Source organism: Microcebus murinus, chromosome 4 (genome assembly GCF_040939455.1).
Source record: "Microcebus murinus isolate Inina chromosome 4, M.murinus_Inina_mat1.0, whole genome shotgun sequence".
Lineage (NCBI taxonomy): Eukaryota > Metazoa > Chordata > Mammalia > Primates > Cheirogaleidae > Microcebus > Microcebus murinus.
In genome coordinates, this window is record NC_134107.1 from 11075460 (window position 1) to 11102683 (window position 27224).

At 39.3% G+C, this 27224-nt stretch overlaps 1 protein-coding gene across 2 annotated transcripts in view; it reads right to left on the reverse strand.

Annotated features, from left to right (window-relative positions):
- ATL3 (atlastin GTPase 3) overlaps nt 1-27224 on the reverse strand; it is a 43812-nt gene that overhangs the window by 4768 nt on the left and 11820 nt on the right. For both annotated transcript variants that reach the window (XM_012777851.3, XM_012777850.2), the window contains exons 2-8: nt 19874-20088; nt 19301-19444; nt 18846-18950; nt 18298-18348; nt 8521-8577; nt 7624-7716; nt 6741-6879 (exon numbers count right to left, since the gene is read on the reverse strand). In XM_012777851.3, the coding sequence (XP_012633305.1) occupies nt 6741-6879; nt 7624-7716; nt 8521-8577; nt 18298-18348; nt 18846-18950; nt 19301-19444; nt 19874-20080 (796 nt within the window). In that variant the 5' untranslated portion in view covers nt 20081-20088. The remainder of the gene's footprint in view (nt 1-6740; nt 6880-7623; nt 7717-8520; nt 8578-18297; nt 18349-18845; nt 18951-19300; nt 19445-19873; nt 20089-27224) is intronic.

Here is a 27224-nt window from a genome sequence, read left to right on the forward strand (position 1 = left end):
ACCCTGTTATATTTTGTATTATCTCCTCAGAGGCCCTCTGGGCCACATTAAGACCAAAAAGCCACTAACTCAGGAAAAGTGAGTTTCTCTGCAGCTTCTACAAGGCTCTCACAGAGGGTTCAGGACAGCCATTAAGTAGAGCTCTTTTCTCAAAGTAAGAATTAACTGGCCAACTATGAAGACAAAGCAAAATTAAAATACAAAGAATCTGATTTATGTAATTTAACATCTTCCTGGGTTCCCAAGTATCAGCTGAAAAGAAAGTGGCTAGAAACCATACCCAGGAAAGAACTCTTTAACACTCCATAAAACTAATTATAATATGAAAAATGAAACTGTAAAACTCCAAGGGAAAAAGTGGGACAAATTCTTTATAACCATATAGTGAAAAAGTATAAAATAGTGTACATAACATGCTGTTCTGTATAAATTCATATTTGCTTGCATATACGGAATAAACTCTGGAAGCCTACAGAAATGGAAAAAAGACTTTTCACTGAATACCTTTTAATCTTTTTTGGGATTTTAAAATCTGAATGTATTTTCTATTTTAAAAAATCCTTTTTTTATGAATTCAACTTTCATTCCACTGAAAGACTGAGTATTTCAAATTCACAAAAAGATCAATTCAGATACTAGAGAATGCTATTTTACTGAGTTTTACAGATCCTAGGGTATTCATGTTTCTATAGGAAAGCTATCCCAAAATAATGGTTTTTAAATCAGAATAGACAAAAAACCATCTCATAACAGAAATAGCCTCAATTTCTCATGGTGCCAAAGAAGACTGCGCCCTACAAACCCTTCTGTTATTTTCTAACTAGACAACATAGTAGTTACTGTATTAGGTATCTCCGCTACATATAGTAAATAGGAAGAAGAGTTTTCTTTACACTGATGGCACAGTCATCCTTTGTCTGATGAAAAGACACTCAAAAGGCAACTAATCTAGCTAATTACTGCAAGAAGCATTAGCTTAGCATCAATTATGCCAAAACTAGGATCGTGTTCAGCAGATACTTACCTCTCAATAAAGTAGTCAATCTTGGAAAATAAAATAAAACCACTAAAACAATTCCTAAAGTATTTGGAGGAACATTTGCAGAAATAGCTTCAGAATGTAGTTCTTATTAAATTTAAATGTAACACAGAATGACATTAAGTTCCTTTTATGAGTTAGCTATAAATATTCTCAAGCCCTAAACATTCTAATGTTGTCTTTTCCAAGTTATATGGAGCAGGACAGCAGAATCTCAGCCAAGCAACTGTACAAATACAATTGAGAAAATATAACATCTAAGTGTTTGTTTTTGTTTGTTTAAACTCAGAAACACATCAGCTCTGACAGGTCTGCTGCAATAAATTTTGTGTGGTTCTCAAGCTACCACTTGCCAAATGCTCACATGTCACCTACTATTTTGCAATTTAGCATACAATTTAATCTTCACTAAAAACATTTCAGTATCTTGGTTATCCCTAAAATTACAAAATAGGCCAGGCACGGTGGCTCACACCTTAATCCTAGCACTCTGGGAGGCCAAGGCAGGCAGATCGTTTGAGCTCAGGAGTTCGAGACCAACCTGAGCAAGAGTAAGACCCCATCTCTACTAAAAATAGAAAAAAATTAGACAGGCATGGTGGCACATGCCTATAGTCCCAGCTACTCGGGAGGCTGAGGCAGAAGGATCCTTTGAGCCCAGGACTTTGAGGTTGCTGTGAGCTAGGCTGACGCCACAGCACTCTGGCCGGGGCAACAAAGTGAGACTCTGTCTCAAAAAAATAAAAATAAAAAAATAGGCCGGGCGCAGTGGCTCAAGCCTGTAATCCTAGCACTCTGGGAGGCGAAGGCGGGTGGATTGCTCGAGGTCAGGAGTTCGAAACCAGCCTGAGCAAGAGCAAGACCCCGTCTCTACTATAAATAGAAAGAAATTAATTGCCCAACTTATATATATATAAAATATTAGCCGGACATGGTGGCGCATGCCTGTAGTCCCAGCTACTCGGGAGGCTGAGGCAGCAGGATTGCTTGAGCCCAGGAGTTTGAGGTTGCTGTGAGCTAGGCTGACGCCATGGCACTCACTCTAGCCTGGGCAACAAGCGAGACTATGTCTCAAAAAATAATAATAATAATAAAATAAAATAACAAAATATCCATCTCCAAATCTAAAAACTACATGAACTTTTTGCAGAGCTGGTTAAGAATTCTTCATGAATAATCTTCATAATATTAATAATTGCAGTTCCTTAAACACCAGGCAGACTATATTTAACATATTTTTAAAGCGAGGCAAAAAAGAACATTTTTATTTTTCAAACATTTTCATTTTAAAAACTACTTATAAATTTATACACACACACACATATATATATATTTTCCACCCTCTGTCAGCCAGGCTAGAGTACAGTGGCTTTATCACAGCTCACTGCAACCTCAAACACCTGGGATCAAGTGATCCTCCTGCCTCAGCCTCCCGAGAAGGTGAGACTACAGGTGCATGCCACCACACCCAGCTAATTTTTTTACACTTTTTTAAAGACACGGTCTTGCTCTTGCTCAGGCTGCTCTCAAACTCCTGGCCTCAAGGGATCTTCCCAGCTTTGCCTCCCAAAGTACTAGGATTACAAGCATGAGCCACTGTGCCCAGCCTATATTTTTTAAATACATAGGATCATGCCACATATGCTACTCTGTAATTTTTCTACATTTAATAATATATCGAGGCCAGGCGCAGTGGCTCACGCCTGGAATCCTAGCACTCTGGGAGGCTGAGGCAGGTGGATTGCTCGAGGTCAGGAGTTCGAAACCAGCCTGAGCAAGAGCGAGACCCTGTCTTTAATATAACTAGAAAGAAATTAATTGGCCAACTAATAAATATAGAAAAAATTAGCCAGGCATGATGGCACATGCCTGTAGTCCCAGCTACTCAGGAGGCTGAGGCAGAAGGACCGCTTGAACCCAGGAGTTTGAGGTTACTGTGAGCTAGGCTGATGCCATGGCACTCACTCTAGCCTAGGCAACAAAATGAGACTCTGTCTCAAAAAAACATAATAATAATGTATCACAGACATCTTTCTATGTAAATACATATAGATTCATCTATCTGCCTTATCCTTTTTAACGACTGCATTTTATTTCTTTGTGCAGATGTACCATAATTTAACCAATGACTCATAAACATACATTTGGGATGTTTCCAATTCCTCTCTATTATAGTAACACTATAGTAGCAAAATATGCCCACACATATATTTTTATCCACTTATTTGTACAGTTTCTTAGGATAAACTCCTAAAAGTGGAATACTGGATCAAAGAATATAAACATTTTGAATTCTGGTACTGTCACATTACTATCCATAAAAGTTATAATTTATATGAATGTTTTTGTGCTTTTTTGATTATTGTGATGCTGCATATATTTTCTTTTTTCTTTTTCTTTTTTTTTTTTTTTTTGAGACAGAGTCTCACTCTGTTACCTAGGCTAGAGTGAGTGCCGTGGCGTCAGCCTAGCTCACAGCAACCTCAAACTCCTGGGCTCAAGCAATCCTTCTGCCTCAGCCTCCCGAGTAGCTGGGACTATAGGCATGTGCCACCATGCTTGGATAATATTTTCTATATATTTTTAGTTGGCCAATAAATTTCTTTCTATTTTTAGTAGAGACAGAGTCTCGCTCTTGCTCAGGCTGGTTTTGAACTGCTGACCTTCAGTGATCCTCTCACCTCGGCCTCCCAGAGTGCTAGAATTATAGGCGTGAGCCACCACGCCCAGCCTATATTTTCTTTAATATATACTGACCATTTGTATTTCTTCTTTTTGGACTTGCTTTTTCATGTAAGAAAGGAAGACTGAAACCCTAAAAATGTACTTTATAGTTCTATCCTGAATGAGGAAACGAAATAGTACATAATTATGAGATTAAAGATTGTTTCTGTATTTGCTCAAAGGACTTGCAATCAAAAAAGAAAATCGATTGTTTATACAGAATCTGTTCCATATTTTATAAATATAATAAATATGAAACTTAACACACTTAATATTTAGTGATTAAACTATTTTTAATCTGTATATACATATAGTGGGGTTGAAACCATGTCACCCCCTCCCCAAAAATTCATGTCCACCTGGAACCTCAGAATGTGATTTTATTTGGAAATAGTCTTTGCAAATGTAATTACTAATAGCTGAGGTCATACTGGATTGAGGTGGGCTCTAAATTCAAAGACTGGTGTGCTTACAGGAAGAAGAGAAAACACACAGAAAAGGCAGCCATGTGATGACGAAGACAGAGATTAGAGGCAACTACAGGGACAAGTCAAAGAAAGCCAGGGTTACCAGCAACTACTAACAGCTACGAGAGCGCCTGGGGCAGATGCGCCCTTGGAGCCTTCAGACAGAACCAACCATGATGTTTGGACTTCTCATACCTGAACTCTGAGGAAATAAATCTCTCGTCTTAAGCCACTCAAGTTTGTGGTAATTTGTTAAAGGCAGCCACAGGAAATTAATATAATATGCATTTGCAAAAGTGACACAAAACTTCAAAAGTCAGGATTATAGAACTTACAAAAAAAACCTCTATTTCTTGACTAACATGGTAAAAACAAAACTAAATTTTCAAATAAAATGCATTGAAATATTAAAATGATTTAAAATATGGAAGAATACCATTTTTGAAAGTTTATACGTGATAATCTGAGACTACCTTGAATCAAAAAGAGCACCCTTTCCTAAACATCTTCCATTTAAGAATTAAATTGGACATTTTCCCTATTGGTGATAAATCTGAGTTGAAGTTTGATAAAAGTATGACTAATAATGAAGCATTATAACCCTAAAAGTTCTCTCCCTGCTCAACTCTGAAAACTCCCTAGCAACTGCCTTTTTTTTTTTTTTAAACATATAGGGTCTGTCACTCTGTCACTCAGCCTGGAGTGCAGTAGTGCCATCATAGCTTACTGTGCCTCAAACTCCTGTACTCAAGCAAGTACTCCTGTACTCCTCCTTCAGCCTTTGGACTATAGGTGTATGCCACCTCACTCAGCTAATTTCTTTTTTATTTTATTCTTTTTTAGAGACAGAATCTTGCTGTGTTGCCCAAGCTGGTCTCAAACCACCTTGGCCTCCTGAAGTACTGGGATTATAGGTATGAACCACCACGCCCAGCCCAAACTGCTTTTTAGGTAAAATGTTCCAGTTCCAGTGCTTGCCTAAGCAGATTTCTCTTCCAAAGCCAAGCCCACTGCTTGGATTTTAAAATTCCCATATAACAGGCTCAGGAAGCCTCCTTTTCAGGAAAGCTGCCAAACACTTAAAAATATCAGACAAGTGACAAACAGAGATAAAGGTGAAGTCTCTCACATTCAAGTTTCTTTTGTAATATTAAAACTACCTGGAATGTAAACCTTGAATTGAACAAGTATATTCATTTTCTTGGATCAACTAAATCGAAAATGATGCATTTATACTTAACACGAGGCTATGAAAACCTTCAACTTTGGCCAGGCACAGTGGCTCACACCTGTATTCCAAGCACTCTGGGAGGCCAAGGGGGGAGGATCGCTTGAGCTCAGGGGTTGGAGACCATCCTGAGCAAGAGCAAGACCCTGTCTCTACTAAAATAGAAAAAATTAGCCAGGTGTGGTGGGGTGTGCCTACAGTCTCAGCTACTAAGAGGCTGAGGTAGGAGGATCACTACTTGAGCCCAGGAGTTGGAAGTTGCTGTGAGCTAGACTAACATCACAGCACTCTAGCCTGGGCAACAGAGTGAGATTCTGCCTCAAAAAAAAAAAAAAAAAGAAAAAGAAAACCTTTACTTCAAAAGGTATGTTCCCCTGGCAACTAAGCAGTACATATCCTCTAAATGGCTTCCCCCACATAAGAGAAGAACTACTACTTTAGCGCAGTATGGCTCTGGGGCAATAACAATCTAAATGTACATCTATGCCCCACCATTTACTCACTTACTAGCTGAGTACTTTGAGCAACTTACTTAACAGTCCTCCTTTCCCTTACCTATTTTTGCCAGTTTCCTCACCTGTAAGATCAACTTGATGGAATTACTGGTAACACAAGTATGAAAGCAGCTAGCATAGTGCTACAAACTCAGCTAGGCCTCTAAAAACGGCAGCTATTATTATTACCACTTTACCAGGAATCTCAGAAGCTCGGATAAGCTTATAAACAGAAGTGCTCAGTTTAACACATATGTAAACTTAAGACCAGCCATTAAATGACTCAAGGCTTCGATGAATAAGGAAGAAAAATAAGATAATGGAGCCCAAGAGTCCCTACTCTGATTCCTCTCACCTGCCCTCTAGTCAGCACTTCCTGACATTAGCACATGGCCCAGCATCAGGTTTTGCTATAATTACCAATATGATGAAAATAATAGCTCTGCCATGCATCATGCTACCTCTTCTTGGGAAATTAATTTCACTTGATAAATGTGAGCTGACTTATATTTAGTCTCCTAGATTTAGCATTTGTATCTCTTATAAACCAAAAACCATAACAAGTCTCTTAGACTAGATTATTAATGGATATTACCACCACCATCTCAGATGCAGAAGCCAAGGTAAACTAATTCTGATGGTCACAGTAAGTCAGGAGCAAAATCTGAACTAGATTATAAATACTGAGAAACCATACTATTTCTCTTAAGCATTCAATTCATAATTGATTGATTGTTCTTTAACTACAAAGATCAAATCACATCTTTAAAATAACATCTGTAACACACCTTTCAATTTCCCATCAAAGTCAGGGCTTGTGGCCACCTGGAGTCCTGGATGTGGTAAGAGAAAGCAGGTGACATCAGAGAAACATGAGTGAATGTGATTTCGAACATTCTGAATTTCTTCATGTTGATGTTCCTTCACCTGCCAATAAAAACCAACAATTTAGCAACCAAAAACCATTTGGTTTTCTTCACTGGAAACAACTAGCTTGAGGACAAAGGAAAGAAGCCTCCCTAACTCTGATGGATTATACTGGCCAAATAAGAAAACTCAAAAGCCTAAGAAGCAAAAAATGCGTAATTTTGATTACCCATGGCTCGACTCCTATAGCTAACAACAGGTAATAGAGAATTTCTTTTAAAAAAAGAGTATTGTACAATACTTAGGAAGAACATGGGAAGGTTTGCGGGCATGAAGGATCTATCTCATTAGTAGTAACTGGCAAAGGACTCCTGTGTTCTGGTTTTAGAGAACAGGGTGGGCCTATGTCTAACCCAAAAACAAGTAAGAATTATAAATAAGAACAACAGAACTAAAATTCTGAATCTGACTTCTAAAAGCACACATAGAACCTGGTTTTAAAATGTGAAATGAAAATTATAATCAAACCTTGGGCTTTTGCCCAGAGTTCTTTTCTACAGTCCTTGTGCATTGCTTTTTGGCCTTGTGGCTAAGATCAAGTGTACAGACCGTGTGCATTATATATCCAGGTTCTTTAATCCTACCAAGAATAAATAATATTGGTTTGTGTTAAAATTCATATATATATATTTAACACACTCAATATATTTTCAATAATCTGCTCTGAATACAAAAGCCAAAGAGGCAAATGAGAAAGCTATCACTACTTTTAGATAATTCCTTGGAAAATTATATTCCACTTACCTGTAAACGCTTATCCAAAAATGCCATTCCTCCTTGTAGTCCATAGCTGTATTCATAAGGGAAACTCCAGTCTCGAATCAAAAACATCAGTGTCTAGTTAGGGAAAAAGCAGAACATACTGTAACAATGTTTAAACACATTCTCAAGACAACAGTTGCCATTCTTCTTTACATAATGCCAGCTTCCGCAAAGGGAGCAAGGAAATGTACTAAAGGATTTATCTACTCTGTACTGTCTTGATAAATACTAGAAAGACATGTTTAAGCCAAATGTGAGGCCAACATATCTCATTTGCTATTTTTGTTCCCACAGGTTAGTATGAACAGAAGGAAGAGATTGATGAGAAAAATGTTAAATTCAGGGCTCCTCCCTAAAGGCAAGTATGGAAAATGTAGTAAAGGACAAAGAGAAACCACATGGCACCAGCTAATCATATCAGATGTGCTTTTACTATTAGAGAGGGAAAGAAACCCGCTCACACACTGACAGCACCTCTCAGCTCATTGAGGTTGCTGTGCTTTCTTGTCTTCAAGAACAATTAGCTAAAGCAGAAGTCAGTGGACGTTTTCTGTAAAGGGCCAGAGAGTACATATTTTAAGCAACTACTCAACTCTGCTGTTGCAGCAGGAAAGCAGCCACGGACAATATATAAATAAATGAGCTTGTCTGTGTTCCACTAAAACTTTAGCTATGGACGCTGACATCTGAATTTCAGATAATTTGTTATGAAATATTCCTCTTTTCATGTTTTTTCAGCCATTAAAAATGTGAAATCCATTCTTAGCTCATAGGTCATTATAAAAGCAGGTGGCAGACCAGATTTGGCCTGCGAGCTATAGTTTGCTAATGTATGAACTAAAAAGAAGACATGAATTATATCCATAGTTAATATTCTACCTGGAAGGGTTTTTGGAAAATTTCATCCATCGCCAGACGACCATATTCCGTGAAGAGCTTTAAAAAAAGAAGAGTTATAGTTTGTAAAGCAAAATGTCTTAAAATAGTTCTATGGCTATTCTTTAGTGAAGTATTCATTTAACAGACTGGATACCACTTATATTGAGACCAAAATTCTACAGTTTCAAAAGCCCACAGGAGTCATGAACCTTAAAATAATCTTGGTTATTTCTCTGTTACATCCCACACCTCAATTCATGAACAAATCCAGAGTCCGGCCACTCAATATTTCTGTGTGGCTTAGAACACTGCAACAGCCTCCTTCCTGGTCTCCCTGCCTCTGCCCTTGCTTCCCCTACAGACTGTTCTCCAGATAGCAGCCACAGTGGCTGTGCTATAAATAACGCCTCTGCTTAAAACCCTACAACCTCATTTCATATAAAAGCCAGTCCTTACAGCATGATCCAGCCATACTTGGATCCTCAGACATGCTGTTCCTCAGACATGCAGGGCACGCTGCTGCCTCAGAGCCTTTGCACTGGCTCCTCCCTGTCGCTGTTATGCCCTTCCCCAAATATCCTCATGATCAGCTCCCTCACTTCTTAAGATCTTTACTCAAATGGCCGTTTCTCAATGAAGTCTTCCACGGCAATCTACCTAAAAAGATTACAACTTTCCACATGGTATTTCCTACCCATGTTCCTTTCTTATTTTTCTCTTTAACACTTATCACTATCTAATATACTGTACCTCTACTTGTCTTGATTAATGTGTATCTTCACCACTAGCATTTAAACTCCATGAGGAAAGGAACATTTGTCTGTTTTATGTATTATGTTACCTCCAGCAACAAGAAAAGTACTGGGCCCATAGTATTTGCACCAAATGACTGAATGAATGAATTCTTTAAGGTTAGGATTTATGTATACATTTACCTCTATCGCTTCGTGAAACCTCAGTAAAAGTATAGCAAAACAAAGTTAAACAGAAATTAATTTACTTAGCTAGGCACGGTAGCACATCCCTATAGTCCTAGCTACTCGAGAGGTTAAAGCAGCAGGATCACTTGAGCCCAGGAGTTCAATGCCAGCCTGGGCAATATAGCAAGTCCCCATCTCAATTTTTAAAAATAAAATAAAATAAATAAATTCACAAGACAAACAGGATGGGGAAAAACAATCCAGGGAAAAGAGTTGTTAAAAACCCTGGATAGAAACAGACAAATGAGAACCTTCTAAGAAATCTGGGAGAAGCAGTGGCCAAATATGCAGATTCTCTCAGCAGAATTCCAGAAAGGCTCAGAAATATAAGCATGGAGTTACGTTCCAGGAGGGGGTGTGGTAGGTAGCGGGGCTAACAACTAAAGAAATGTGTACACGTCTTTGGAGAAAGCACCCCCCCCATACTCTTCTATCCCCACAGAAGATGGGAAGTATACCATCTGGAGAGGATAAACCCCCAAAACAAAATCCTCACTTAGGTACCAAACTCAGCTAAGGTTGAGGGTAAGTCCCCTACCTTGGCAGAAACAGATACTTACATCAAAGCTACATAGTGAGCAGTGGGGGACTCCTTAGCCATCACACTCTGCTGGGTCCCACAGCAAGTTTCTACCCACCCAAGCAGGAGTTTAAAGAAATCTCTGGGGAAACTAAAGGCACAAGAATAAAGGTCTGCAAATACAGACATTTAGCAAATGGCAACAAAATAGCTAGATAATTTTGCCCAATCACCACACTTAATATATGGCAGTGGTCCCCAACCCCTGGGTCATAGCATGGTACCTGTCCATGGCCTGCTAGGAATTGGGCCTTCCCATCCCACCACCACCCCCAACCCTGCCCCATAGAAAAATCATCTTCCATGAAACTTAGGAACTGGGCACACAGCAGGAGGTGAGCTGCAGCAAGGGATTGAAGCTTCATCGGTATTTATAGCCACTCTCCACTGCTCACATCACCGCTCCCCACTGCTTGCATTGCTGCCTGAGCTCCATACCCCCTCCCCCAACTCCCCAGAAAAACTGTCTTCCATGAAACCAGTCCCTGGTGCCAAAAACATTGGGGACCACTGATATAAGGCCCAGTACATAAGGCCCAGCCTCTTATCAAAGCTCCCAGTCAGATACTTAGTGCCTCGCTCTTCAATACAGTCAAGGACCACTAGACATTCTGTTAGGTCGTTAGCAAGAAATTCTGGGTCTCCTAGGGATGAAAGTGAGCACTTTGCCTTGGTGCAATTGCCTCACCTGGAAAAAGGCCAAGGGTGGGCCCCAGGCCCACATCTTGGTCCTGCGCCACTTTGATCCTGCCCTGAGCTACTGCCATACCTTGCCATATCCTATCCATTCATAGGTTACCCGACAAATCAGCCAATTATAACTTAGTGTGCCAGCTCCAAAAGAATGCAGAGGACTCTCTAGCTCATGGGCCAAGCTGCATAGGTACCATAGAGTCCAGAAATTGAACTAGAACAACCCACATGCATAGTTAAGACTCAGGTCATGCAACTTCCAATTGTCTAATCAAAGTGGTTCCATGGTAACATCTGAGCCACAGGGAGGTCCCAATCTGTGCAATATAAAACAAGACTGAGACCATAACCAACCCCCTTTTTGCACTCTTCCTTTTGCTCTCCCTTGGCTGCGACAATGAGTCTGGTTGTCATCTCTGGTGTATGTATCATGCTCTGTAATCCTGTACCTTCCTCTTGCCCTATAATCCTATCTTTCTCTCCTCAATTAACCTCATTTTTGTGCTTGCCTTACTTTGGTGTGTCTGGTCATTCTTCGGCCATGAGCACACTGAGAAGCAACATTTCAGACTAAAACCTGACAGCCTAAGAAAAGGCTCTAGCTGGAAACAAAAACTCATGTCCTTCAATTCTAGAACATCAAATTCTATTATTTATATTTTAATACAAATATTATAATTTTCTCTCTTCTTTTACCAAAATACCTGTTACTAACATTTTAAGCCTCTCCTGAACTGATCTTTTTTCCTTTTCTTGTGTGCCCTACACCTACTTCTTATCTTCTCCTTTGAAACCCTTTCTCCCCCATCCTCTCTGTCCCCTCTCTTCTTTTTTATCCTCTCTTGCCTTCACTCACTCCCTGTCTCCCTTCCAGTTTCTACTTTGTATCTTTATTCAACCTGCTGGGGGAATTTACTCCAATTTAAATTCTAACTCCTCTCCTACTGAATTTTCCATTTTTGCTGTTATAGTTTTAATTTCTAGGAGCTCCCCCCCCTTTTTCTTTTTTTTTTAATGCCAGTCAAATTTAGTAGTGGGGGCTGTATACAAACTTTAGTGGCACTAAATTATTAAGTTCTGATAACCCACTACCACTGGACCAGCCCTATTTTGTTTTCTGAATGCTGCTTTTTAACAGCATCTGTTACTATTTCTTAGTTGAAACAGCAACATCTTATCTTTCTGAAGATAAAAGCTTACAAAGAATGAAGAAAAAGCCCACACTAAGGCATATTACAATGAAAACTCATGCCAAGAATAAGATCTTAGAAGCTCAGCTAAAAACAAAAAGGTCACATACAAAGGATCAGGAATCAGATAGTGTGGGACTTCAGCAGCAACACTGGAAGCTGAAAGGCAATGAAGCAATGTCTTCACAATTCTAAAAGAAAACTATTTCCATTCTATAATTCTAAGATAAAATAAAAATATACTCAGACTTTCAAGACCTCCCTCAAAAAAATTACCTCCGATGCATGCTTTCTCAGGAGGAAGCTACTGGAGAATGAGTAGAATTAAGGAGTAAATAAACAAATGATTAAATGATCCAACTGAGATGGAAATTGAAAAGATATTACCAGGATGGTGGCAAAGACAGGCCACTGGGTGACCAGGTCCAGAGTGGGCAGTCCAGACAGGAGAACACGGCACCCAGGAACAAGGCCTCCGCAAGGAAAAATAATACTCCAAGTATTAAGACCATACTACAAAGTTTTAGGAGTCTATGAGTTTGTGGATGCATTAGTGATCAGCACATAGAAAACTAAACAGGCCAAGTGCACTGGCTCATGCCTGTGATCCTAACACTTTGGAAGGCCAGGGTAGGAGGACTGCTTGGGGCCAGGAGTTCAAGACCAGCCTGTGCAACAGTGAGACCCTGTCTCTGCTAAAATAAAAAAAAATTAGCCAAGCAACTAAAAATGGAAACAAAAAATTAGCTGGATGTGGTGGTGAGCACCTTGTAGTCCCAGCTACTCAGGAGGTTGAGGCAGGAGGATCACTTGACCCCAGGAGTTTAAGACCAGCCTGGGCAATATAGCAAGATCCCATCTCTTAAAAAAAAAACAAACAAACAGGGAAATAAGTAAATAAATCCTAATTTTATAAGTTATTAATTTTAAAAATCAAAAGGGTATAGTATCAGCATGTTCTTAAAAATCTAGAAGCACAGAGCAGAAAAGACAGCTAAAAAAACTGTAAGTGGTTAACTCTGGAGAAAGGGACTAAGTGTTGAAAGGATGCTACTTTTTTTTACTACAAACCTTGCAATATTACTGACTTTTAAACCATGCACATATATTCCTTTGTTAAAAAATAAAACGTTGCTTTAAGAAAAGTATTCAATACATATAAAATACCATATATAAATTAAATAAAACCATACATACAAAACTATACAAAACTCAAAACTGCTTATCTGTAGTACTGAAATCCAAAAAGCTCTAACATCCCTGAATTAGGCAGAAAACTCTTTTGGAGGCAAAACCTAGCTTAAACTGACATGAGGCTTTTTATAGGGTTTATTTACCCCATTTCATACAATTAGTCACACATTTTGTCGTGAAATATTAACATGTTTAATTAGGAGATACTGCCTAAACACCCACTCCTGTCTTAAGACTTCATGTTATATGCACCATATTATCTATTTAAAATTTTTAAAATTCTCAATTCCAAGGCACATCTAGCCTCAAAGGGGTTTAGATAAGGGATTGTGGTCATGTGTTATATGTTCTCTATAGGGATATATATGTGTTTACAAATACACAGAAAAGGAATAAAAATGATATATTCAAAACTAATAATAGTGGTTACCTCTGTGGATGGGGGCAAGGAGGACTTCAGCTTTAGCCAGGGTGTTCTAATTTTTTTTACAAAGACAGTATCACTTCTAAGCACTGGGCACCCTGACTCACATCTGTAATCCTAGCACTCTGGGAAGCCAAGGCAGGAAGATAGCTTGAGCTCAGAGTTTGAGACCCGTCTGAGCAAGAACAAGACCCTATCTCTACTAAAAATAGAAAAATTAGCCGGGCACAGTGGCATGAACCTGTAGTCCCAACTATTCGAGAGGCTGAGGCAGGAGGATCACTTGAGCCTAGGAGTTTGAGGTTGCAGTGAGCCATAATGATGCCACTGCACTCTAGCTGGGATGACAATGTGAGACTCTGTCTCAAAAAAAAAAAGACAATCTCACCTCTAATTTCATAAAAAGCATATGGAGTAAAAATAATAATTCCATCCGGTAAACTTTCCAAACCCCTAAGTTGGGCCCTATAATACCTCAGATCTCTCTTCCTTAGCACTTAATAAATAAATGTTTTATTGTTTTTTGTTTTGTTTTTGGAAACAATTCTGTCAGGTTCCCAAAATAATGCCTTTATAATTTTGTTTAGTGGGGAAGAACTGACAACTTTGTAATAATCAGTCCCAAAGGAGATAATATTTATAATACACAGCACAGTGTCTAGTACAGCGTAAGTAGTTAATATTTGTTAGCTATTATCATCCCCTATATAAGAAACAAGATACATTTCTGTATGTGGTTAAATCTTTTATATGCCTCATACAATTCTGAAGTGCTTCACAGAAATCTTGTTAGGTCTTTCTGTTTTTAACATTTTATTGCTATAGTGAACATTTTCTATTACATTTTTAAACTGGTTATTGTTAGTAGAAAAGAAAGCTTACTGATTTTTTATTTCTATTTTGTGATGGGTATGCTATTTATTTTTTTAAACTCTAAATCATTTTCTACTTGATTCCTGTGGATTCCAGGCATATAAGCATATTATCTTCTCCTTTTTAACATTTATATTTATGCAGTTACTAAGTCTACCATCAGCCTTGTCAAGCGAGGTAAGTCCTCTGGCCATTAAGTCCAGGGGCTAAAAGTAAGTAAATCCAACATGCCTAGCATCCCTATTTTCACCAGTCAATGCCCAGAAGGTATCCACCACATTCCCTCACCTCAGCTTCAAAGGCTGTGGCAAAGGCACTATCATCTCCATCATGCGCTGAATCTCCCTTCCCTCACTCCCCGCCACACACCCCTACTTTTTATCATCTGCAACTTCAGGACCACAGTGGATACATTCCCCTAAACTTACAGTTACTTCTACCTTCTTGATTTAACTAAAACCTGAGGACACAATTTTCCCCATAGACATCTCAAATAGTGACTACTATTCTCACACTCCACATGTTTCAGGATCAAAAGGTGGGGTTGGTGACTTCTTTGCTTCCCCTTTTTGTTTTTTGGAGATAGAGTCACACACTCTGTTGCCTGTGATACAGTACAGTGGCCTCATCATAGCTCACTGCAACATCAAACTCCTAGGCTCAAGTGATCCTCCCACATCAGCCTCCCACAGTGCTGGGATTTCAGGTATGAGCCACCACACCTGGTCTTCCTGATCTTTTTTGAATTATTAAACTATTCCTATTATTACTATTCTTTGATCTCACAAACATTCCATTCCAAAGACCCCTCTATTTCCCTTCTAAACACAGATCTTCCAGAATTCCCTCTCAGTCAAGAAATTAAAAAAAAAAAGTAGCCAGGCATAGTGGCACATGCCTGTAGTCCCAGCTACTTGGGAGGCTGAGGCAGAAGGATCACTTGAGCCTAGGAGTATGAGGTTGCTGTGAGCTAGGCTGATGCCACGGCACTCACTCTAGCCTGGGGAACAAAGCAAGGCTCTATCTCAAAAAAAAAAAGAAAAGAAATTTAAAAAGTTATCCATAACATCTGATTCTACCTCACCCCCTAAATCCTTCTGTCACCAAGTCTGTTGCATAAACCACAAACAGTATCTTAACTAGACTATTTACTACAGAGAAAAATCAACAATGCATTTTAACTACAAATAATCTCCAAACTTTAATATGTATTACCTTTATAATTGTTCCCAAACACTTAAAACTACAACCCCATTATAATGGGACTCAAAAATACAAAGTAGTAGAGTTCAAAGCATTAGTTTAGGAAAGTCTAAAAGAAAATGTAACTTTTTTAAATTGAAGTCAAATATAGGAAATAATATGGTCTAAAGTGAAGAAAGATACTAGAAAAAAACAAAGAGCTTATTTCAAAAGTAACAAGAATTAAGCAAGTTGAATTCTGTAGGAACTATGAACATTTCTTTTACTAAAGAAGAGTGCTTCTGCTAGAATGAAATGAAAAATCATCATTGATAATGCAAAGAAAACAAGAGTCATGTTAACGGACTGCTTGGAAGAATAAACCAAGGCTCTGCTTTAACGCAATACCCTGAAAAACAGATGTCTGAGAAAGTGAGTAGCAGGATCCCAAAATCATTTATAAAGATGATTCAGCAGTGTGTAGTCTAATTCTTAGGCAGGAGAAACTGGAAAATCAGCTAGAAAGCTGTTATAAGGTCATATAAAAAGTAACAAAATCATCACAGAAGATAGAGGACTATACAAGACAAACAAGACAAAAAGAACTGGGAAAGGCTGATGTTGAAATGATCATGGAAAAGACATGCTTAAATATATCCTGGGTTTGAGGAACCAGAGGATGGTAGAATTCTTGAGAATACTATCAAAAAGGAATTATATAACTGCATTATACCTCTTATGGGTTGAATTGTGCCCCACAAAATATATGTTGAAGTTGTAATACCTGATACCAGTGAATGTGACCTTATGTATATCTACGGCATTTGGTCTTCTACCTTGCACAACTTAGGTATTCAAGAAATGTGTGGGCCGGCGTGGTGGCTCACACCTGTAATCCTAGCACTCTGGGAGGCCGAGGTGGGTGGATCGTTTGAGCTCAGGAGTTCGAAACCAGCCTGAGCTAGAGTGAGACCCTGTTTCTACTATAAATAGAAAGAAATCAATTGGACAACTAATATATACAGAAAAAATTAGCTGGGCATGGTGGTGCATGCCTGTAGTCTCAGCTACTTGGGACAGCTGAGGCAGCAGGATTGCTTGAGCCCAAAAGTTTGAGGTTGCTGTGAGCTAGGCTGACTCCATGGCACTCTAGCCCAAGGCAACAGAGTGAGACTCTGTCTCAAAAAAAGGAGAAAGAAATGTGTGAAAGGACAGAGTTTAGAAAGGAATAAATTTCAGGTGAAATGGTGACAAAGTCAATTTTTGATGAAAAAGTTTTACAGAGTAACAACTCTCAACCACTGAGTCATGCCACTGGTATAGAGCCACCAATAAAGAAGTATAAGCAATTGCTATTAGTAACATTAAGGGCCAAAGTTTAGAAATGATTTGTTTTTTATTTTAATTTTTGTCCTTTTCACTGTTGTTCTCAATTCTTTGGTTTTTTGTTTTTTTTCTTTTTGAGACAGAGTCTCACTTTGTTGTCCAGGCTAGAGTGAGTGCCGTGGCGTCAGCCTAGCTCACAGCAACCTCAAACTCCTGGGCTCAAGCAATCCTTCTGCCTCAACCTCCCGAGTAGCTGGGACTACAGGCATACACCACCATGCCCGGCTAATTTTTTCTATATATATTAGTTGGCCAATTAATTTCTTTCTATTTATAGTAGAGACGGGGTCTTGCTCTTGCTCAGGTTGGTTTCGAACTCCTAAACTCAAATGATCCACCCGCCTCGGCCTCCCAGAGAGCTAGGATTACAGGCGTCAGCCACCGCTCCCGGCCAATTCTTTGTTTTTCTAAAGGAATATAAAATAGAACTAATTCAAAGTAATCTCTGTAATAATGACCTACTAACTCACTCACATTCTGGTATGTTTTCCTGAATGTCAGTGGGAGAAGCGGAATTAGAGAACCATGTCAAGAATTGCATCCAACCCTGGAATATCAACTGAAGAGTGTTTTATGGGAAAAATAGATAAGAACTGCTGCTATAGAAAATGGTAATAACAATAATGGCTAGCAGTTATTAAGCACATACTATTTTCCAGGCACATAGTTCTATGCATTTAACAAATATTAATTTATTTAACCTCATCTGGATTATTTTAATAGCTCCATGACCAGTTCCCCACTGAATGCATTCTTGCCCTCTAAAAATCTATTCTAAACATGGCTGCCAGAGTGATCCTTTTACAATGTCAGATAACGTCACTCCTGTGCTGAAAACCCACTGGGAGCTCCCACTCCACCAGAGGAAAAGCCCTGGCATGACCAGCACCTCACTGCCTCTCTGACTTCATCACTTAGTCCCCTCCTGTCACACCCTCCAATCCCAGCACGGGCCTCCTTGCCATTCCTTGCTCCTGCCAAGCACATTCCACCTCAGGGTCTTTCTTCTTGCTGCTACGTCTCCTATAACATTTCCCCCCAAGATGTGTCTGAAGGACTCACTCGCCCACTCACTCTCTTCCATTCTCTGCCCAAATCAGCAAGGCCTTCCTGACCACCCTGATCCACTCCAGCAACAGATATACAATATGAACCAAAAACCTTCCTGCATATTTCAATCTTTTGCTAAAAACTACTCAGTTCTAAAATTTTTCTTAATCTTAAAACTTTTAAATAATATATTATGATATTAAAACTTTTATGAGAAATATATACCTGCAGCTGTTGAAGATCATCTTCTTGAATGTTCTGGGATAAATTATAAATCTAGAAAACAAAAATCCAGATTGATACTATTCTGGCTTACTTCAGACAAATCCCAAATAAGCCTAAAGCACTGACAGAAGCTCTGTACCATTAAAAGTTCACAGATAAGAATATGAAGCCTGTTCAAACAGTAATATTATGTGTCTTTTGGAAAACTACATATATAAGGTTGAAATCACAAAATTCTTCCTCTACAGTTTAAAATATTGTTTTCCAAAGTTCTTACCAAATACATTTTCTATATAATGTAACTGATGTAATTTCAATTTCCATTTTTTAGACTTTTCTTGGAGCATTTTATATATAATTATGACCAAAGAAGAAAAATAGTTTAGCTCCTTCTTGAGCTTGTAAGAGCTTAACTTCTAAATATAGTCTAAAAAGAACACTTACATATCAATAAAGGGATTCTGTTAACAGAACAATAACTTAAACTAGATGTCCTCCCTTTATCTTATTTCCTCTGCAAACATTTTTCTAAGTCAAGTAGTTTTTACCTGAACAGAACTAGTCATGGTGCTTAGAGCAAAGATGGTAGCGCAGTCTTTCACAGTTGACTGGCTGTCAAATGCTCCCTGGGTATCCATCAGAACAACTGCAACCTTAAAAAAAAGCAAAATACAAACAAAATAAGTTAAAGTGAGAAGGGGGAAAATGTAAAGGAGAATCAAAAAGTATGAGTAACACTTACATGAGCCTTAAGCACCTGCCTGTAGGTTCCATCAGAAACATACAATTATTTAGGTGCCTTATCTGAGGTTGCTGTGAACTAGGCTGATGCCACGGCACTCTAGCCAGGGAAACAGAGTGAGACTCTGTCTCAAAAAATAAAATAAAATAAACCATGCATTTATGATACCTGAATAAAAAATTTTTTCAATTGGATTAACACAGCACATTTGAAGTTCTCGGTTTTTTGTTGTTGTTAATTTCTAAGTCTTTTCATTATTACCTTCTTTCCACCTGGCTTCTCCACAGTGAAAACTTCATTCCAGATCTGAATCCCCGTGGTTTCTGGGTCAGAGCCCCCTCGCCATGAAAATCCTGTTAATGGTTCTTCTGGATCACCCAACCAATTTGGATGGCCACCTTCCTTCTACAGGAGAAATAAGAAATTTCTATTAATTCTTAATAAATTTTACACATCAAAGATAATCCATGAGTTTATTTTGCTTTTTTTGTACATAAAAGTCTCATTTTCTAATTTTTTTTTTAGACAGAGTCTTACTCTGTCACCCAGGCTGGAGTGCAGTGGCATGATCATAGTTCACTGTAACTTCAAACTCTTAGGCTAAGTGATCTACCCATCTCAGCCTCCTGAGTCACTGGGACTATAGGCACATACCACCATACCCAGTTAATTTTTTTTTAAGAGATGGGGTCTTGCTATGTTGCCCAGGCTGGTCTTGAACTCCTGGTCTCAAGCAATCCTTCCATCTCCGCCTCCCAAAGGACTGGGATTATAAGCATAAGCCACTGCACCCAGCCTCATTTTCTAATTTGAAATTAAATAACTCTACCTTACCTGAGAATATAAGTATCGTAGCATAAAATCCAGAATGAAGGACTTGCCCTTTCTGAAGGCACCAGCCACCGATACCACCACCACATCAAGATCTCGGATGTGGTCCTGCAAGAGGATGCTGGCCAAGGCTTTCTCTTCTAGCTCAAAGGAATGTTGGTCTTTGTGAACCAAAACAACCTGCACTGGACCAGGCTTGCTGCTCTCCATGGCATCACCTGTGTTCATGTAGAGAAAATAATTAGTTTCAAATATTTTTCTAATGTATGTTTTTGAACACGAGAACAAAAATTTCTTAAACAGGACACAAAATACCAATCATAAAAGAAAATAAAATGATAAAATTCAACTTCATTAAAATTAAGAATTTTTATTTGGCAAAAGATGCCAATAAGAGAGTAAAAACACCAGGCACAGGCTAGAAGAAAATAGTCACAAAACCTATTTCCAAAGGACTCACACCCAGAATCAACACAGAAATCTGTAAGGAAAAAATGAACATTCTAATGTGTTTTTTTGTAGAAGAGGTCTTGGTATATTGCGCAGGTGAGTCTCAAACTCCTGGTCTCAAATGACTCTCCCACCTTGGCTTCCCAGAGTGCTAGGATTACAAGCATGAGCCAGTACACTCAGCCTCCAATTTTTAAAATAATAATAATGGGTAAAAGACTGCACCTCACACACAAAAAAACCCAAATAGTCAATAATCACATGAAAAGATGCTTCCATATCATTATTTATCAGAGGAATATAAATTAAAACCATAATAAGATACCACTACCTGCCCATTAGAATGGCTAAATTTTACAAGACTAACAATATCAACTGTGGGAGAGGATGTGGATCAACTGGAATTCTCATACATTCTGATGGGAGCACATAATAGTATATAGCCACTTTGGGAAACTGGTAATATCTACTAAAATTCAAAATATTTATGATCAGCAAGTCCCACTCCTACGTATGTACCTAAGAGAAATGAATGCACATGTCCACCAAAAGACACATATGCAAGAATGTACACATTAGCTTTATTCAAAATAGTCCAAAAGCGGAAATAACACAAATGTCTATCAATAGTAGAAAGTGTGTCTCCACTGCTAAGCCTTCTACATATTTTATTTCAGAATCTTCAGAACAGTCCTATGACGTAAATAATACTGCCCCATTTTAAAAATAAGGAAATGAAGGCTAACAAAGGTTCGGCATCTTGCCCCACAGGTCCTGGAGACAAGCTCAAAAAGATTATTAGGTGGCTGTGTTTCACAGACTGCTCACAGTTTTAAGAGCAATTTGTTCTATAGTTCAAGTTACCCATTAACTAGTACTTTCCCTAACTGAGTTCAAAGCACAGATTTTAATTCTTTGAAATTCAGAGCCACTTGGTAGCTGTGGATTTAAGGAAAGTTTACAAAAAACTACCAGTGGGGCTTAGGGAACGAGGCAAAGCACAATTTCCCTAGGTATGAGTTTGTGCCACTGGCATTAAAGAAGATGATTGTAGGTAGTTAAAGGACATTTTTTATTTTAAAAATTATGCATTTTAATGCATACTTTAAAACACCAAGCCTATGTTTTAATGGATTATTGCTTAGAAGGAGGCTAAGTTTAAGAAGTAAATTAAAGTAGATTTATGTACATATATTAAGCATAGCACTGATAGGCAGATATGGCCAAAATCACAAATACGATCCCCAAATAACATCTAAGAAGCACTGAAGGATGCGTGATCATAGCAGGCAAAGCAGATAAAACAGTTCGACTACCAGATTCTACCATCTCAGCTACAGGAACTAATGCTTACTTTTTATATTTATAGTATCAGATAGTGACAAAAGGGTTCTTCTCATTTTTTTAACTTTTTGTAGACTAATGGAAAACAAGTTTATAAATACAGGTTAAATGTCATGCTATCATTGTAATAAATGTATACTAATACTTTTCTTTCCCACTGTTGCCTAGATAAAAAGAAAACATTTCTGGTCAGGCCTAGACTCACGCTTGTAGTCCTAGCACTTTGGGAGGCTAAGCCAGAAGGATCGCTTGAGGCCAGGAGTTGGGTTTTTTTGTTTTTCTTTTTGTTTTTTGAGACAAGGTCTCATGCTGTTACCCCTGTTAGAGTGCAGTGGCATCATCATTGCTCACTGCAACCTCAAACTCCTAGGCTCAAGTGATCCTCCTGATTCAGCCTCCTGTGTAGCTGGGAGTACAAGTATACGCCACCACACCCTGCTAATTTTTCTATTTTTTATAGAGACATAGCCACCAAGCCTAGCAAGGCCAGGAGTTTGACATCAACCTGACCAACACAGCGAGAACCTGTCTCTACCAAAAATTTAAAAATTAGCTAGGCATGGTGGCACGCACCTGTCCCAGCAACCCAGGAGGCTGAGGCAGGAAGATCACTTGAGCCTAGAAGTTTGAGGCTGCAGTGAGCTATGATGACGCCACTGCACTCCAGCCTGGGTGACAAAGCAAAACCCTGTCTCTAAAAATTAAAAAAATTTTTTAAATGAAACATTTCCATGAATAATCTCTTGAGCTCTTATTGCTCCAGCAGCAGTTAAATCCAAGACCCAAAGACCTCAGTCTTTCATACAAAAGAACTAATGAGAAGAATTTATTCAGACTTTAGGGATAAGCCAGTGTTAAGTACTGTACAGCACTCAAAGAAGTAGAGAACAAAGTCCTGATTGTGGCAGAGATAGCTGGTTATTCCCCTAATATTCACTTCTCCCCCACTATGTAACAGATTTTTAGCTGGGCATATAAATGCCTCAAAACACTTTTACAACTCAACCTTACAGGTAGGATATGAACAGTTGACTAAGTTTTGGCCAATAAGAAGTGTCTGGAAATGACACAGGCAACTTCCAGGTCAGGAAGTTTTTCCCCCTGCCTGTGGCTGGATGAGAAGTAGAAGTGAGTTATCCAGGGTCAGGCACATGAGGGCAACACCCTAAGAATACTGGAATAACAAGAGAGCCAGAGCCTGGGACTTCATTAAGTAGAACTACCACACTGGTTCACTTACGTGAAAGAAAAATACATGTATATCTTGCTTAAATTTGGAGACTCTCTCAGATACAGCCAAACCTAGTAATCAATAAAGTAGTCTCCCAGGACTGTATAATTAAGTTCATGATACCAGATATTTCAATTTCATCTATTTCACTATTAAAGTTAACTGAGCAGGCTGGGCACAGTGGCTCATGCCTATAATCCCAGCACTTTGGAAGGCCAAGGTGGGAGGACTGCTTGAATCCAGTTCAGGATGAGCCTGGGCAACAAAAAAAAGACCCCCTCTCTACAAAAAATTTTTTTAAAAACTTAGCTGGGTATGGTAGCACACGCCTGTAGTCCCAACCACCTCAGAGGCTAAGGCAGGAGGATTGCTTGAGCCCAAGAGTTTGAGGGTTCAGTGAACTATGATGATACCACAGCATTCTAGCCCAGGCGACAGTGTGCAATCCTGTCATAAATACATACATACATATGTAAAGTTAGTTTACTGAGCAATGTGAATATAAGGACACACAGCATGCACAAAATAAACAAGTATAAAATGAATGAATGGAGGGGCTACAACCCAAAGTTGTAGGGCAGGCGTCCTCAAACTATGGCCCAAGGGCCAGATGTGAGTGTTTTTGCCCATTTGTTTTTTTACTTCAAAATAAGATATGTGCAGTGTGCATAGGAATTTGTTCATAGTTTTTTTTTAACTATAGTCCGGCCCTCCAACAGTCTGAGGGACAGTGAACTGGCCCCCTGTTTAAAAAAGTTTGAGGACCCCTGATGCAGGGCAATAAGCATGGAAGATAAGGTTACATGGGCTACAGGCAAGATGAAATAATCCAATTACAAAAATGTATACAAATGTGCACAATGAATTGCACTTCAAGAGATGTTGAAGACCACTGAGGATAGTTGGAAAAAAAAAAGATAACGTCTTTACTCATCTCTTCCTCTTTTTTCCTGTAGCATAGTACCCAAGAACACAGGAAGAGTGCCAGGCTATGTTTAGTTGGAAGAGCTGGGGTGATCGTACATTTCTCTTCATACCAGTGGTACAAGAACAGTTATCAACATCCCTTGTGTTCACTGACAGTGTTTCTTTGGTTTGGGCCTATGTAAGGGAAAAAGTATTTTGAAATATACACATCACCAATGATTCAACTTAAACAGACACAGTTGCCCACTTACCACATTATCTCTTGCTGCCTAAAGACAATGGATAGTATTATCAATCTTCTAAGTAAAAACTTCATTTCCACTCATCCCTGCCCAGATGTCATCTGAAGGTACTTTGCTGATTTGTCCTCACATCTCAGACTTCCCAATCTTTTAGAATCTTTAATCAAAAACTTAAGGCAGGCTGGGCACAGCGGCTCACACCTGTAATCCTAGCACTCTGGGAGGCCGAGGCTGGTGGATTGCTTCAGGTCAGGAGTTTGAAACCAGCCTGAGCAAGAGCAAGACCCCGTCTCTACTATAAATAGAAAGAAATTAATTGGCCAACTAATATATATAGAAAAAATTAGCCGGGCATAGTGGCTCATGCCTGTAGTCCCAGCTATTCAGGAGGCTGAGGCAGCAGAATCGCTTGAGCCCAGGAGTTTGAGGTTGCTGTGAGCTAGGCTGATGCCACGGCACTCACTCTAGCCTGGGCAACAGAGTGAGACTCTGCCTCAAAAAAAAAAAAAATCTTAGCACTCTGGGAGGCTGAGGCGGGAGGATCAATGTCAGAGGTTCAAAACCAGGCTGAGCAAGAGAGAGACCCCATCTCTACTAAAAATAGAAAGAAATTAATTAGCCAGCTAAAAATATATAGAAAAAATTAGCTAGGCATGGTGGTATGTGCCTATAGCCCCAGCTACTCAGGAGGCTGAGGAAGAAGGATCACTTGAGCCCAGGAGTTTGAGGTTGCTGTGAGCTGCTGGGCTGACGCCACCTTCCAACCCTTCTTGCCTGTTAGGTTGTTCTTCCAAGTCACCATCCCCAAGTGTTGCTTTGATGATATCCACTCACACCTTTGGGCTGAACTCTTCTACTTCATTACAGTACACAAACATATTAATATCATGAAAGCAACTACACAAAAGGCTACCAAAAACATTCTATGGATTGTGACTCAAACCTAAAACTCTCCTTCATTTAAGTCAAAAGCCTTTCACCACCATTCTCCCCACTGCCTTATTTCCTTTAATTCCTTATTGTCATCCTCCCAAGAAGATGTATTTTCATTGGTCTTTTTACCAGGAAAAGTCAGGATTCAGGTCCTGTCTGTCTTGATGCCAAAACTTCACACAAACCATCTATTCAACCATTATTTCCCCTGAGCTAAAATGCTTCTTCTCCCTTGCCTCCAGGCTAATACTTACTCTTTAATATTCACCTTTGATGAAGCCCTCCCTTTGTCCTGATGACCTGACCCCACCCTCTCAGAGCCTAGCATTTCACATGGTATAATAAAAAGAAAAAAACAGTGGTGCCTCATGCCTGTAATCCTAGCACTCCGGGAGGCCGAGGTGGGAGGATTGCTCAAGGTCAGGAGTTGGAGACCAGCCTGAGCAAGAGCGAGACCCCATCTCTACTAAAAATAGAAAGAAATTAATTGGACAACTAAAAATATATAGAAAAAATTATCTGGGCATGGTGGTGCATGCCTGTAGTCCCAGCTACTTGGGAGGCTAAGACAGAAGGATTGCTTAAGCCCAGAAGTTGGAGGTTGCTGTGAGTTAGGCTGATGCCATGGCACTCTAGCCCGAGCAAAGGAGTGAGACTCTGTCTCAAAAAAAAGAAAAAAACAGGCTCTGGAATCAAGACAGGGCAGAACATGAATCCTTACTTTTCTCCTCTATAACGTAATTCCTACAAGGGCAGCAATTTTTGTCTCTCTTGTTCAAGTCTATATCCCCTAAGTTCCCAAAACAGTATCCACACTTAGCAGGCAATCAATAAATATTTGTGAAACAAACAAACTCCACAACTGTCACACTATGACTAGGGAGAAATTTGTAACCACTTTTGTCTCCATTTATAAATCTACCACTCATCAAAGCACAGTGTTTGAAACATACTAGAGACTCAATGAATAGTTTCTACTTCCCAAATTCCTGTTTCCACTGAAACCTGTACTTACTATCCTACTCATTACAACATTATCATATTGTAAGTATGATTTATCACCCAGACTGGGAGATCATAGGAAGTACAGAAACGGTCACACTCAGCTCTGGTATTTAACAAAGAAAGAATAATTTTCTATTATTGTGAACACTAACTCCAGTAATACATATAAAGCACCTCAATAAAAATTTCTTCCCCACCGGGTACAGTGGCTCATGCCGGTAATCCTAGCACTCTGGGAGGCTGAGGCAGGAGAGGCAGGAGGATCACTTGAGCTGAGGAATTCGAGACCAGCCTGACCAAGGGCAAAACCCTTGTCTCTACTAAAAATAGAAAAAATTAGCCGGGCATGGTGGTGTGTGCCTGTAGTCCCAGCTACTCGGGAGGCTGAGGCAGAAGGATTGCTTGAGCCCAAGAATTTGAGGTTGCTGTGAGCTGGGCTGTTGCCACGGCACTATAGCCCAGGCAACAGAGTGAGATTTTTGTCTCAAAAAAAAAATTCTTCTATTCCCCCTTCCATTCTCCTCTCTTTCACTGTCAAACTCCTTGAAAGTATGTCTTCACCCACTTGTTATCTACCCATTCCCTTCTTAACACCTTGCAATTTGGCTTTCATCTCTGTCTGTTGATAATACACTCCAGTTTATCAATGGCCTCTCTTGCCAAATCCAATGGCACTCTCTTGATTCTTATTCAATTCTACCTCTCTGTGACAAAACACAATTGCCACCCACTTCTAAAACTTAAAACCTTTGGACTCAGTGACAGTGCATGTTCCTAGTTCACCTCTAGCCTCTTTATCATCTACTTTCACTAATTCTTTTTCTTCTTTCAGCCTCCTGTAGATATATACCAATGCTATGCTTCAGGTTTTTTTGTTTTGTTTTGGTATAGAGAGCACTGCAATGGAATTTTGAAGTAGGGGAGAGAGGTTAGGCTCAATTCCCCTCAGCTTCAGTCTTTTGCAGTTCTCATTCACTCCTTCAGTGAGCTCTTTATTCTTACAATTTCAACCATATCTTTTTTTTTTTTTTTTGAGACAAGTCCTTGCTCTGGCACCCAGGCTGGAGTGCAGTGGTATCATCATAGCCCACTCCCAACTCCAACTTCTGTGCTCAAGCAATTCTTCTGTCTCAGCCTCCCAAGTAGCTGGGACTACAGGAATGTACTACCTCGCCCAGCTAATATTTGCACTTTTTGTAGAGATGGGGTCTTGCTATGTTGC